Source organism: Gymnoscopelus braueri, assembly GCF_963280865.1.
Source record: "Gymnoscopelus braueri genome assembly, chromosome: 14".
NCBI classification, from domain to species: domain Eukaryota; kingdom Metazoa; phylum Chordata; class Actinopteri; order Myctophiformes; family Myctophidae; genus Gymnoscopelus; species Gymnoscopelus braueri.
In genome coordinates, this window is record NC_137619.1 from 50,865,612 (window position 1) to 50,881,212 (window position 15,601).

The window sequence follows — 15,601 nt, forward strand, 5'->3', positions numbered from 1 at the left end:
CCTGTGGTATTGGAAGCTTTGTCCCCAGCCGGTACATCGGGCTGCTCTCAGATGACTATCTGCTAGTACTCTTTGTCCTCACTGCAAAAGTGAGTAGATGGGCTTCATGCCCTGGCCATTGCCAGAGACTGTTAAAGTGGGATTCCGATGGGTCTGGGTTTACCATATGGCCGACCCCTCCTTACGTCCTCAGAGGCTTTCTGCATTTTCACGTCAGCTAGCCTGATGATGTGTTAGTTTGCTCCTCAACCAGAGGTGGAGCAACTGCATTCTAGTACCTGCCTATTGTGTCCCGTCCGGGCTCTGTGGCAGGACATAGCTGTGATGGCTGGAGTTTGGTTGTATTTGTCTGTGAGGAAGGGCACAGCTGTGCTTGGCTTAATGGAGACTTTCATTGCCGCGTTCAGGCAAATGTACGTCTTCAGGGGGCCTCTAGGTTCCCCCAAGGCCTTTCTTGACCGCGGGTGTTGCCAGAGCCTCTCCCTCAGTGATACAGGCTTGGAGCAGGCCAGGAGATGCAGCCGAATGGGCTTCATCTTTCATGGGCTTTTGCCCGCTCCTATATATAGTCAACCTGGCCGTCTCGCATCCTGTGGCGACGGCTGTGGTGTTGTCTGTTTATTCTATCTGCAAACCGACTTCGGTAAGCGCAGATTCCTCGTGACTATGTTGGTATTAGTCATCCAGGTGTTGAAAACACTGCCTCTGGCGGTCAGTAGGAATGAAGTAGAACGAGAGTTATGCATATAACTAAGGTTCTACGAATTCCGGATGACCGCCAGAGTTGACTGTCACTCGGAATCTCGTTCTCGACGAAAAGATTTCATGAGGATGAACGCTGTGCGCCCCGCACCTATATAGGTGGCGTGCGTGCACACAGGTCACGAGTGACTTTGTTGGTATTAATATTCGACCTATGCGCGAGCGCGCGATGATATCCAGGTGTTGAAAACACTGCCTCTGGCGGTCATCCGGAATTCGTAGAACCTTAGTTATATGCATAACTCTCGTTTTATAATTTAATAATGTACATCTGCAAAGTAACTAGTAACTAAAGTTTTCAAATAATTGTATCGGAGTAAAAGTACAATATTTGCCTCTGAGATGTAGTGGAGTAGAAGTATTGAAAATTGGAAATACTCCAGTAAAGTAAAATTGTACTCAAGTACAGTACTTGAGTACATGTACTTAGTTACTTTACACCACTGCAAAAGACTTGAATGGCAAAAAAAAATATTCACTCTGCATATCAATACATTTGGCCAATCACTTAGAGCCCTGCTAATTGTTTTCAGGTTTTTATTCATTTCAACAAGCCAGGAGCTATAGAGCTATGAAGCAATAAACTGTATTGTTGGTGGTTTATTTGTATTCATAGTCAATAGCAGCTGTAGCCAGATGCAATGTTTTCACTAAAAACCATGTTGTTGGAATGGAAATATAGTATGCATTAATCAGTTTATTTCTTCTTATTTTTCCACAGTATACAGCATACTGTAAGCTTTTCTTTGTCTGGCTTCTTTGTTAGCAGCAAACCTAAGACAAAAAGCATAAAAAGACATAACACTCAACTTGTCATCGTAATGTTCAACAATGCTGAATAGGCTCTATGCGCAGCAGCCATAGTGTGAAGACATTCACAGGTGTTACCAATGATACTAATGAAGGCTCTGTTCCATTCTGGTCAAACAGAGTCAGGGTGCTGATGTTGTTGTGTGTTGGCTCACTGGAAACACTCTGCTACACCAGTGGGTCTAAAATTTGGGTCCAGGGACCCTCATGGTTCCTTAAGGGGTTTCCAAGCCCCTTACGGGTGTGTAACTCTGAGAGTGTACAAATGGAACCAAATGGGGTCGTGGAAATTGAAAAATCTGAGAACCACTGTGCTACACTAAGTGGAACAGAGCCTTCATTAGTATCATTGGTAACACCTGTGAAGGAAGTGATAATATGGCTGCTGTGCATGGAGCCTATTGCATATTGTATGTTTTCCTAATATTGTGTAGCCATAAATGTAATTTAGATAGCATGTTATGCAGACAGATGGCAGGTTCATATGTTGACCTGGCATCCTATATAGTTTGTATACCGGTAGTTTCAATGTACAGATTATTAATTTATTGATATTATACTGTTTAGACTGATGATGATGATGATCCTAGATGACTATTTCTATGCATTTGATGTATTACCTCGTGTAGGGGTTGGTGTTAAGAGTTTTCCCAATTTTATACTTAGTTGTTCAAAATGTACTTGAGTAAAAGTACAAAAGTATTTGTATCAAAATGTACTTAAAGTACCAAAAGTAGAAAGAACTTGTTATGCAGAATGTCCCATTTAAAGTTTTCAAATGTATACAAAATATTTTGAAATTAGCCACTCTACAAGCTTACAATGCGTTGTGGGCTTGCAGATCGGCTATTTTCAAATGGCTGAAATGTATATATTAGGGCTGAAGTGGTTAACGTACGTTTTGTATTAATAATCAAGTAACTAGTAACTAAAGTTTTCAAATAAATGTAGTGGAGTAAAAGTACAATATTTGGATCCGAGATGTAGTGGAGTAGAAGTCAAAGAACTGAAAATTGGAAATACTCCAGTAAAGTCAAAATACCTGAAAATTGTACAAAAAGTACAGTATTTGAGTAGATGTACTTAGTTACTTTCCACCACTGAGCGTGAGTGCGTTTGTAAAACGTCAGTTATGATGCCAAGAGAGCCATCATATTAAAAAAAAAGCTGTGGGATCCATAGCAAGCATATTTCCCTGGAAGCAAGCTGTTTGGCATTCAGACAGAGTCTCCTGACATGGACCAAGCTCCAAGCTGTGATGAAGGGGCATCAATATTTCACATGGTGTGTTAGTGAACTCGCTCTCTGAGATTCAAAGAAAGTCAAACTCAGGTGTCTATCACAGTGGATGGATGGTATAACCCGAACACAAGTTATACCTCGCTCTCTCGCTCTCTCTATCTCCGCTTGCATCAATTCTGCCACCCTGCCGACACCAAGACAAGTACACTACACACTCACACGCACACACATAACCCTACACAACCTTTATGTTTCTATATCGTGGCGGTCGGGAAGAAACCTTGTATGTCCAAAACTGTCACTTTTCAGGGAATGGTAAAAGAAAATAACCAGTGTTCCAGTGGTGGAAAAAGTACTCAAACGTTTTACTTAAGTAAAAGTATCAAGACTGCAATGTAGAAGTACTCTGTTACAAGTAAAAGTCCGGAATTAAAAATGTACTTGAGTAAAAGTACAAAAGTATTGGTATCAAAATGTACTTAAAGTACCAAAAATAAAAGTACTAAATGTTTGAAAATAGCTGATCTATTGCGACGTTGTGAGCATGTAGATCGGCTATTTTCAAATAGCCTATGGTATAAAATAGGGCTTAAGTGGTTAATGTATGTCTTATAATGTAATAATTCATATCTGCAAAGTAACAAGTTACTAAAGTTTTCAAATAATTGTAGTGGGGTTAAAGTATTTTTCACTCCACATAGTGGAGAGTCAGAGGCAAATATATATTTGCCTCTGAGATGTAGTGGAGTAGGAGTAAAAGTATGGACAATTGGAAATACTCCAGTAAAGTAAAAGTACCTCAAAATTGTACTTAAGTACAGTACTTGAGTAAATGCACTTAGTTACTTTACACCACTGCTGTGTTCCAATGGATGAATGTAGTTATCATTTAGTCACAAGCTCTTGTTTCATCGGTTCAATATTTATAAAAACCCCACAGACACACTTAACCACTTTCAAAACATTTTCGTTAATAGCGTAAATAGCTGTTCTACAAGTTGTAAAACGGCTATTAACGAATTAACGTTGTGAGCTTGTAGGTTGGCTATTTTTGCTACTTTTGCGTGACACCGTCGTACGAAGAAGTAGGGCATTCGTTTACAAAACAAAAACGTGAAAAGCTGAACTATGGAGATACAAGGTTTCTGCCCAGACAGAGATATGCAGGTCAATCAAGGTCTACTCCTAGTGCAGTCTGTAGCGTCCATAAACCACACTGGCTTTACACAAAATGACTTTTATTCTAAAGCCATTAAAGAATGGAATAAACTCCTGGTCAATCTGTAAACCTGGACACATTACCATATGTTCTGCCCTGAGGCAAAAAAAAGAAAAAGAACATCTTAAGCAACCAGTCTTATAAATATATATTTATATATATATATTGTATAACTCTGTAAGGTAGGTAGGTTAAGTTATTGGTCCATTGTACTGGAGAGGAGATGGTATGTTTTTCACTCTGTTGTCTTGTTTGTGTTCACCTGCCCTGCCAAGGGACCACAGAAGGAAAGTAGCTACTAGCTAAATCTGGTACAAAAGCATCTTTTCTCTTTGCTTGAGATGCAATGTATTTTGTACACGGCCCCTTGATACAAACAAATCAATCAATCCTAGCAACCATTACACTCACCTAGCCTTGTGGCCAGTCCTAGCAACCATTACACTCACCTAGCCTTGTGGCCAGTCCTAGCAACCATTACACTCACCTAGCCTTGTGGCCAGTCCTAGCAACCATTACACTCACCTAGCCTTGTGGCCAGTCCTAGCAACCATTACACTCACCTAGCCTTGTGGCCAGTCCTAGCAACCATTACACTCACCGCCTTGAGGCCAGTCCTAGCAACCATTACACTCACCTAGCCTAGCGGCCAGTCCTAGCAACCATTACACTCACCTAGCCTTGTGGCCAGTCCTAGCAACCATTACACTCACCTAGCCTTGCGGCCAGTCCTAGCAACCATTACACTCACCTAGCCTTGCGGCCAGTCCTAGCAACCATTACACTCACCTAGCCTTGCGGCCAGTCCTAGCAACCATTACACTCACCTAACCTTGCGGCCAGTCCTAGCAGCCATTACACTCACCTAGCCTCGCGGCCAGTCCTAGCAACCATTACACTCACCTAGCCTTGCGGCCAGTCCTAGCAACCACTTGACGTCCTCGGTGTAGGGGGGGCTGCGGGAGAAGTTGTTGGGATGGTCATTGTGAGCCCTCCTGCCCAGCATTTCTAACGCCAGCATGCCTACACATCATAGGGGGAAGAGGAGAACATAAAGGGCCACATATGTTATTTATCCTTCCTTATACTTCCATAAAATCTGCTGCAATCCGACCCGGGTCCAACTACAACCACCGCAGTTGTGTTAGTTGTATTGTATTAACATACTCTACCATACAGATTGTATAAGTTATATTGTATTAACACATTGAGTGCCAAACACGAGAATCTTCGTGTTTGCAAATACACCCGTCGAGTGCCATAACCGAGAATCTTCGTTTTTTTTCTGTTTTTTGTTTCCACAAGGGGCGCTCTAACGCAACTTAGGAATGATCCTAGGACCCTTTAAAATGGAATGGACGGATGTGACGTCAGTCCAAAAAAATTCACTTCAGTCCGCTCCAGATTTGGAGAGAAAGGTCCATATCTCCATTCTTTTTTACAGTGGTCAAAACAAGCCATTTTTGACGCGCGATCACTCTGCAATGGCGGATCGTGCTAGAAATATTATTGTTCCAGTCGTTAGACGGGACCCTCGTCCATCGCGCACGCACCCTTTGTTTACATCCGGGTCCTCGTGGAGGCTTCTACAGCTCTAAACAGCGTAAACGGTAAGAACCCTGTTTAAAAAAATCGCTGGCACTTGATGTGTTAATGGCAAACAATATGAAACAACAACAGAAAATAATGCAAGAAGCTGTACAAATTCCACAACAATATAATGTTGGTCGTTATGTTTCTGTGAATTGTGGCACAGCATAGTGAAACTAAGTCTTCATTAAAGCTTAACAAAAGGCCGCTGCTCACCAACTCTGTAGGCGGAGTGCAGGTAGTGCAGACCCTGTTGGCTGATTGGCTGCTCGTCTTCAACTGGGAAGGAGGTGCTGACCAATGCGGTGGGCTGGGTGGAGAGGGCGGGCAGCGCCTGGATGGTGGAGCTGGAGTGAACGCCCCCAACTGGACAGAACAGGAAATGACAGAGGAGGAGGAGTCACAAACTATGCAATTTTAAAACGCAGCACTGGCGCACACCAAGGTTATTATAGTAAACAAAAAATATAATAAAAATGAGGCTTTACAAAACTCACAAAAAACTAATTGAAATCATACTACATAATGTTAGGCCAGTCACAATTATTAAAATAGCAGAAATAGCTATAGCTATAAGCTATAGCTATAAAAAAATCTACAAGCTTACAATGTGTCACGAAAAAATGATTTAATATGTCAATAATTTCGTTATATATTTCAGTTATTTATCATATCTGTGCATTTTTTTATTAATAAGCCTAAAAGGCTTCATATGTTCCAAAATTCAATGCCAAACACACAATTAAATCGTTAATCGCAATTATTTGAGTGACAATTAATCGTCAACTTAAATTTTAATCGTGACAGCCCTACATAATGTCCTTATATTACCTATTTCAATGTATGTATAACTTACTAACGAAAAATGAAAAACTATTGTTTAACAACAAGTATTTGAGACACTGGGTGGTCGGGGGGGTTCAATCCCAGTCCGAGACCATAGACTATAGACAAAGACTATAGAAACGGGCCGTCTGTGGTGTGCCACTGACCTGCTACAGTGGTGGAGAGGGGCAGGCCCGTCTCGGGGTGGTAGGGGTGGACGGCTATCTGGGTCATGGCAGGGACGGGCACGCCGGGGAAGGTGACAGCCGTGGCTGCCATGGGCGGATGGGGGCCGGTGGCCACCGAAAACGGGTACTGTGCGCCGATGAACGCCGGATGCATTCCCTGCACAAGAACACAGCACACACACACACACACACCTTTTAACAATCTATTCATGTCCACATAAGCATATAAGGACACAAATATTAAAAGGTACAGTTAACCCATTAAGACCTGAAGCCGATTCTACAAATGTCTTGTAAATCCCAACAGTTTTCTGAAAAAACCTATGTTGCTATATCAGTGGTTCTCAAACTCGTTCATGTCAAATGTATATGTATTTGGCCGCGGACCCCCATCTCAAAATATGTTGTTCCAGGGACCCCCAGAAGCAAAGATTTGAGTTAAAGATGTTCGCTTTAAAAATATATATATTCAAAGATTTGCACACATGCTGTGTGCACGCACACGCACGCACGCACGCACACACGCGCACACAGTACACATCAACCACTTAAAACTCCTATATAGTCAGACAGAGGTCTAGATACTACTACTAGACCCTACTTTTTTCTCTCTACACCAAATATCTTTGCTGAAAATAGCAAATCTACAAGCTCACAACTCGATGTATTGTGAGATTTTAGATCTGCTGTTTTTGCCTAATGTTCGCCCCGGGATATGGATGCTAGGAACAAAAAAAGACATTTAGAATGAATGAATGATGTTGCAGCCTCGCCAGGCTTTTGTGTGTGTGTGTGTGTGTGTGTGTGTGTGTGTGTGTGTGTGTGTGTGTGTGTGTGTGTGTGTGTGTGTGTGTGTGTGTGTGTGTGTGTGTGTGTGTGTGTGTGTGTGCGTGCGTGCATGTACATGTGAGGGATTTCAACAATTTATTTCAAATCAGCACATAACGTTCTCCCCATGAGGCCCTTAGGAGGTTTTCAAGATTCAAGACGTGTTCGTCATGCCCTCATCCAAGTATGTGCAGTGAAATGTTGGTGGTTAACCCTTTAAGACCTGAGGCTGATTCTACTAAATGTCTTCTAAATCCTAACAGTTTAAAAAAAAAAAACTATGTTGCTATATCAGTGGTTCTCAAACTTTTTCATGTCAAGGACCCCAAAATGACATGTATTTGGCCACGGACCCCCATCTCAAAAGAGTTTGTTCCAGGGACCCCCAGAAGCAAAGATTTGAGTTACAAATGTTCGCTTTAAAAATATGAATGTTCAAAGATTTGCACACATTTTCACGATTTTTCTAAAATAGCAGATCTACAAGCTGGTAGCGCGGTATTTTTAAATAGCCAAAAAAATCTAAAATGACACAGATGCGTTCCCGGTCTTAATGGGTTAATACAAAGCAACACACTCTGTCTCCACTCCGTAGAGACTCAGTCACTATCAATCAATGGCTTCTTTCACCATTTCCCTCTTTGTCTTTTTCGACAGCTACTTGGAAGAGAGCCAGTTCCTTGTCAATCACATCAAATTATGCATAACGATCGACCGTCGTGTTCCGTTCAGCCGCGCTGGTGCTCAACATTCTCGCCAACCTCCCCAGCTTAAATGACACTTCCTGATAACTTTCGACAGCGTTTATTTTTTTTTGACTTGCTAATAAGTGCTGAAAGAGGTTTGTGGAAGACTGGAAGTGCTGCAGTTTTTTTGTCTTTGATATTTCCTCTGCCGTTGTCCGTGCAAAAAAAACATTTTACACATCAGGGCAGAGGCACCGGAACAATTTCTTTTTGAAGAGTGTGTGTGTGTGTGTGTCATGTAAAAAAAAAAAGACATGACAAGGTCCCGTGCAGATATCAATGAAGCAGTATACACGACGTTGCAATTAAATTGCTAATTATTAAGTCCCTCGGCTGAGGTTAGAAGACCCAAAACTTTGTACTGTCTGTTAAAGATAATCGCTCAAACGTTCTCTCTCTCTCTCTTACACGTGTGCACTCTCCCTATCTTTTTGTATCCCTTAGTTCTCTCTCTCTCTCTCTCTCTCACACATTGTGTGCTTGCAATGACAGAACGTTATGTTTGGTTTTTTTTCCCATGGAACACAGTATTTCATCATACCATGCTGCTTCATTTAGACTTCTGTCGTGTCTTCTTCAATAACTTCTCTGACTTAGTAGTTGAAGCTCAATGTTATGACTCAAAAGTGTACGTCAAAAAGATCAATGCTTACATGATATCAAAGCACGGCTATAACTACAGGATAGAACAAAAAAAATACACTCAAGAGACCTAAATCCACCCAGACATGGTTGAACGCAGAGAAGTCTATTTGATAAACTATAGGCAGTGGTGGAAGAAGTACTCAGATATTTTACTAAAGTAAAAGTAGCAATACCACAATATAAAAATACTCTGTTACAAGTAAAAGGCCTGTGTTCAAAATGTTACTTGAGTAAAAGTACAAAAGTATTGGCTTCAAAATATACTTAAAGAACCAAAAGTAAAAGAAAGAAAAAAACTAAAATGTTTGAAAATAGCCGATCTACAAGCTCACAAGTTGTGAGCTTGTAGATCTGCTATTTTCAAATAGCCTAGGTATAAAACAGGGCTAAAGTGGTTAATGTATGTTTCATAATATCATAATTTATATCTGAAAAGTAACTAGTAACTAAAGTTTTAAAATAATTGTAGTGGAGTAAAAGTACAATATTTGCCTCTGAGATGTAGTGGAGTAGAAGTAAAAGTATAGGCAATTGGAAATACTCCAGTAAAGTAAAAGTACCTCAAATTTGTACAGTACTTGAGTAAATGTACTTAGTTACTTTACACCACTGAATATAGGCTACTCTTTTTCTCATGTTCTGCACCAGGCAGGATGATAGCATAGAGTGTATATGTCTGTATATTCTTTATTCCCATTTGTTTGAGGGTGTCTTCATTGTGATGTTATTCTTCTGTACCTATTTATACTTCTTTGCCCTGTATCTGTAACTTTTACTGCTGTGATGTCTCTGGTGCCTAGATTTCCCTCTGTGGGATCAATAAAGGTATTTATCTAAACGTATTGATTGCTACATTCAAACGCATTTTAAATATGAGGCTTTTGTTTTGTATACTATTCCAATCGTTTTTGAGAAAAAATGCTGCTAATTGTCCTAAAGTGACTGAAAAAGATTGCTGCGATTAGTTTAAAAAAAAACTTCCACGATAACTGTATCGCGGGGTACTGTAATTATCGCGGGGGGAAAAAATTGGTCATTTTATCGTCTACTCAGGCTTTTGGGAGCACCCCGGACAGTTTTTAAGTTGCTCGATTCAGTATTTAGATATTTGATATTAATTTGATCAGACACGCCCCTCTCTCTAGTCTTAATTTGGTGAATCCATCCATCCACCCACTTATCTAGAGGGTCAAGGAGGTAACAGTTCCAGCAGAGAATCCGTCTTCCCCCATCAAACCTCTGGATATAATCTCCACTGGTCCTTGGTCTTCTACACATGTCACTGTAAACCACATTATGTTTTTGTATATTTCCTCTTCATCTGCATTTTCTCCTGAGGGCCATCATCTTGCTCTTCATCATCTTTCTCTGATATGCTTCGACCCCGTTGCCATTTGCAGTTTGTTTGTTTGTTTATTTTGTTTATTTTATTTTTAAAATGGGATCAAAGTTTGTTTCTCTTTCTCCAAAAGAGTACAGCTTGTGTCCGACTGCCACAGCAGCCGGCCAGAGAAGCCTATGTTCTCCTTTCAGATGTATCGTCCAGTGAAACATTTCACACAGAAGAGAATGTTAGAAGGAAGGCTAATTTATTGCTAACAGTTGCTGAATGGTGTTGTGTTGGAAAATGCAATAAAAACATTTAAAAAGGACAATTATGTTGAATGTGATGACGACGGTGTGATGTCATTCCTTGATGACATCATTATATGGAATAGCTAATAACGTTACTCCAACTGAATGGCCACTTTAGTAAAATCTATAATCTGAAATTTGCTAATAATACGATGTGTTTTGTCAGTACTATGACACCAGTACTATGACACCAGTCATCCATATTTGGGCATATCGAGATAAAGACACACAGATAGATATGTAGAGATGTAGAAAGGCAACACCTTGGAAACAGAGTGTTTGTGGACTGGTACTGCTACATCAGTATACTCATACTGTATCTAACCTTAAGTATTAGGGTTTAACCCATTAACACAAAATGAAAAATAGATACAAGTTAAGGTTAAAACCCTTTAGGAGCAATGGTGACTATGGGGGGGTAAGAATATTTTCTTGAGTGCTGTCAAAATAAAATGTTATCTCTTAAATCACTTTAACCCATTAAGACCGGGAAAGCATCTGTCATTTTAGATGTTAACCACTTTAACCATTATCTTATACTTTGGCTATTCAAAAATAGCAGATCTACAAGCTCATAGTGCGGCACCGAGTGCCGATGTACATACATCTTTGCTATAATCAGGGGTTCTCAAACTGTTTCATCTCAACGGCCCCCAAAATTATATGCATTAGGCCGCGGACCCCCATCTCAAAATATGTTGTTCCAGGGAACCCCCCAGAAGCAAAGATTTGAGTAAAAAAAATATTTGCACACATTTTCACGATGTTTCAAAAATAGCAGATCTACAAGCTCATAGCGCGGCACTCGCTGCCGTGCAGGGGTGCAATGCTCACGGGACGGCCTTGCACGCCGTGCAGGAACCTATTTGACCAGGAGCACGCGCAGGCACACGCATAGATTTAAAACGACTTTAAATTCGCACCTCAACAAAGTTTACAAATGCTCCCGACTCACACCAGGCGAATTAACATAGGATTGAGCCTAGATGCATATCAATTGTCCATTGTGTGACCTGTAGTGTAGGTGTTAAGCGACGTGCGCGTCACGTCATTAACACATTAACCGCCAAGAACGTAGTCCTACGGTCCGTTAAATCCAACTGTTAAGCGCCGAGACCGTAGCCCTACGGTCCACGGTCTTTTCGCGCTATTCACTTCCGGGTTCACTTTCGGAATTTTTTGATCCACTTCCGTTTCCGGTTTGATGACCGGAAATAGAATTATTTGGGATCCGGTTTTGACGATCACGCCCGCTCCCATTCTACAGACGAAACTGAAACTCAATTCTCTTCCTGTAGTTTTTTCTCCTCGCATTTCACTGTTTAACGTAATCCGCTCTAACTACAACATGGATGCCCCGTTTGACACGCGATCTTCACTGGGAGATACAGGGAGATCTCGCGGATGTAAACAGACCGTGTAGAGCTCAATCTTAAGGATTTTAACAAGATCTATGGCGACATGAAAAAAACAAAAAAACAACAAAAACACCTTGGCACTGGTGAGTACATTATGAGATTAACCTCTGGCGGTCGATGTGTTAAAATACAGAGCAAGCACATCCCAAATGAGCATAGCAACACTGCTGAGGCGCTATGAGCAAGTTTACCATGAGAAAGTTTACCATAGAAAAACATGACAGAAACTTTACCATAGAAATACATGACAGAAAGGCAGTGGCCGTCAGAAAAGACTTTCTGCGGCCACGGCCCCTCATGCTACGTTCACTCTGGCAGCTACAGAAGATACAAAAGATGCAGAGCGACAAAGCTAGCGTAGCATAATGGTATATTCAAAATGTTGTTACAAGGCAAGGGGGCTGTCGCGGTTGGAACGTTTTTTTTTTCTCTGGGCGACGCACACTGATACCGTGTGTGTTTACAAACGGCCGGACGAGCGATCATAACGGATATACATTTTCTGTGACCAGTTGAAAAGGTAAAAAAAAAAAAAGGAAATCGCTGGCAGTGTGACCACACAGCCAGAAATTAGTCAGGCAGTCAATGAGTTAACCCATTATGAGACCTGAGGGCGATTCTTAGCTAATGTCTTCCAAATCCCAACAGTTTTCTGAAAAAAACGTATGTTTCTATATCAGTGGTTCTCAAACGTTTTCATGTCAAGGACCCCCAAAATGATATGTATTTGGCCACAGACCCCTATCTCAAAATATTTTGTTCCAGGGACCCCACAGAAGCAAAGATTTGAGTAAAAAAAAAATCGCTTTAAAATAATATAAATATATTAATTTGCACATATTTTTTTCAAAAATAGCAGATCTACAAGCTCGTAGCGCGGCACTCGGTGCCGCGCTATGAGCTTGTAGATCTGCTATTTTTTAATAGCCAAAGTATAAAATAATGCTTTTTTAGCTCAAAAAAATTACACAGATGCGTTCCAGGTCTTAATGGGTAAAGGCCTTTGCAGACAGGGTGCGATTTAGTCAATCAGTTTTTACCGCATGCGAATAGACGCACAAATCGAACTGGGTTCGATTGGAAAAAAATCGCATTGCCGCATCGCATCACGGTAAATTCGGAGCCGGTGTGCATGAGGTCAATGAGAACCATGTGTTCATTTAAAAAATGATATTGTCCGTTTTTTCCGTGCGAAAAATCGCACCCTGTCTGCAAAGGCCTTTAATGTCGCTGGCTTCCATTGAAAATGAATGGTAGCCTGTAGCATCGTAGCTGCCAGCGTGAGCGCAGCACATTTTTCATATTAACACACACACACGAGAGTTTAAATGAAGAGACTGGTTGAATACTCACAACACACACCTGTGGGTAGGCAGCCCCAGACACAGGAAAGACGGTGGGTCTGGGGACAACATGCTGCAGCGGGTGGCCCAGGTACTGCGGCGTGCACACCGTGGGCAGGTGGGCCTGGATGGTGGTGTATGGATGGAGGCCCTGGCCGGGCATGTGGGGGTGAGCCATGGCCTGGCCGGGCATGGCGTGAGACTGGAAATGATGATACGAAATAAAAACGCAGGTTATGGAGGGGGGGGCGTTCACACCGAGCAGCAGTGGTGGAAAAAGTACTCAAATGTTTTACTTAAGTAAAAGTATCAATGCTGCAAATGCAATGTAGAAGTACTCCGTTACAAGCAAAAGTCCGGAATTCAAAATTTACTTGAGTAAAAGTACAAACCTATTGGTATCAAAATGTACTTAAAGTATCAAAAGTAAAAGTACTAAAATGTTTGAAAATAGCAGATCTACAAGCTCACAACGAGTCGCGATGCGACGCGTTGTGAGCTTGTAGATCTGCTATTTTCAAATAGCCTAGGTATAAAATAGGGCTAAAGTGGTTAATGTTTTATAATGTAATAATTTATATCTGCAAAGTAACTAGTAGCTAGTATCTTCGCCTCTGAGATGTAGTGGAGTAGAAGTAAAAGTATTGACAATTGGAAATACTCCAGGAAAGTAAAAGTACCTCAAAACTGTACTTAAGTACAATACTTCCGTAAATGTACTTAGTTACTTTACACCACTGATTTTGAGTAAATAAAGATCAACCCCTGCACCTGGTAGATGGTGGATCCCACAGAGATGACGGGCACCACGGTCGCCGCCGTCACCGACGCCGTCACGGTGGTGACGCCCCCCTGGGACTCCACCATGTTGTGCGCGGCCACGGGGTCCATGATGACTCCGCAGCCCGGCGTCTCGTGGGCGGGCCCCCGGCGTCCCCGGTCCCCTCCGTTGGCGCCGCAGCGCCCGGGGCCCTCGGAGCCCCGCTGCGGATGGTGGTGGTGGCCGCCGCCGCCCAGCGAGGAGGGCCCGCCGCCCACCGTCTGCTCGTACAGCCAGTACCACTGGTGGGCCACCTCGAACAGGACCTCCGGGTAGACCCCGCCCCCTTTGGCCGCCTCCTCCACCGCCATGCACGCCTTCTCCAGCATCACGTTGTCCTGAAGGGGGGGGAGGGAGGAGGAATCAGAGATAAATATCAATGTGTAAGACTCTTATATTTGTTCCGTGTTTCCCCTTGGATGAAGTTGTGGCAGCTGTCGCGAATATTTATATCGGGGAAAGAAATTATAATCCTAATCATATCAGTGCTTGTAACTTGATTTAACCCATTTATGGGACCGGGAAAGAATCTGTGTCATTTTTTGATTTCTTTGGCTATTCAAAAATAGCAGATCTACAAGCTCATAGCGCGGCACCGAGTGCTTATAGCGCGGCACTATGAGCTTTGTAGATCTGCTATTTTTGAAAAATCTTGAAAATGTGTGCAAATCTTTGAATATATATATATATATATATTTTTTTAAAGCAAACATTTTTAATTCAAATCTTTGCTTCTGGGGATTCTATGAATGTCTTCTAAATCCTAACAGTTTTCTGAAAACGTGGTTTTCAAACGTTTTCGTGTCAAGGACCCCCAAAACGATATGCATTTGGCTGCAGACCCCGCTCTCAAAATATTTAGTTCCAGGGACCCCCAGAAGCAAAGATTTGAGTTAAAAATGTTCCCTTTAAAAATATATATTCAAATATTCGCACAAATGTAAAAGATTTTTCAAAAATAGCCAAATAAATCTTAAAATGACACAGATGCGTTCCCGGTCTTAATGGGTTAATATTCTGAGACGACCAGGTAAGTGCAAAGTTAATTGACCTGAATATGAAGCGGTAGGCTTCGCTGTTCTGTACCACAAATAGACGGATCCCAGAGCTATGGAGAGAGTACGCCCCCCCCCCCCCATATACTTCAGTTGTAAACTGAGAATATTCACATAATATTAGAATATTCCAAATCAACTTACAGTTGATTTGGAATATGTCTCCCGTGTGCTCAGGGATAACAAGAACAGAAAAACTCATAAGTAACGTGATGGTGTAGCATCGCGGTGAAATCCTTAACACTGATTGAACACTAAATACTGGAAAAATGAACACGGGTGAACATGAACACAGGCTCATGCCTTTATAGGGCCTGAACCCAGTCTGTCTAATGACATCATCGTCAAGCATGTAGTGACCCTTTATGAAGAGGCACATAACGTGAACACACTTGCAGTGGGACGCCGGTTCTGAGAAAAAGCATCGTCTACAGCGAGGAGTCAACCAGTAGTAGTGTGCAGTGGGTCTGAGATA

The 15,601-nt window shown here is 41.8% G+C and overlaps 1 protein-coding gene across 4 annotated transcripts in view; it reads right to left on the minus strand.

Moving 5' to 3' along the window:
• zswim8 (zinc finger, SWIM-type containing 8) overlaps positions 1-15,601 on the minus strand; it is a 117,464-nt gene that overhangs the window by 14,294 nt on the left and 87,569 nt on the right. For 3 of the 4 annotated variants that reach the window (XM_080450433.1, XM_080450431.1, XM_080450432.1), the window contains exons 25-29: positions 14,023-14,409; positions 13,262-13,453; positions 6,616-6,793; positions 5,840-5,989; positions 4,937-5,056 (exon numbers count right to left, since the gene is read on the minus strand). In XM_080450433.1, coding sequence (XP_080306559.1) covers positions 4,937-5,056; positions 5,840-5,989; positions 6,616-6,793; positions 13,262-13,453; positions 14,023-14,409 — 1,027 coding nt within the window. The remainder of the gene's footprint in view (positions 1-4,936; positions 5,057-5,839; positions 5,990-6,615; positions 6,794-13,261; positions 13,454-14,022; positions 14,410-15,601) is intronic. The other variant, XM_080450434.1, reaches the window with a different exon arrangement.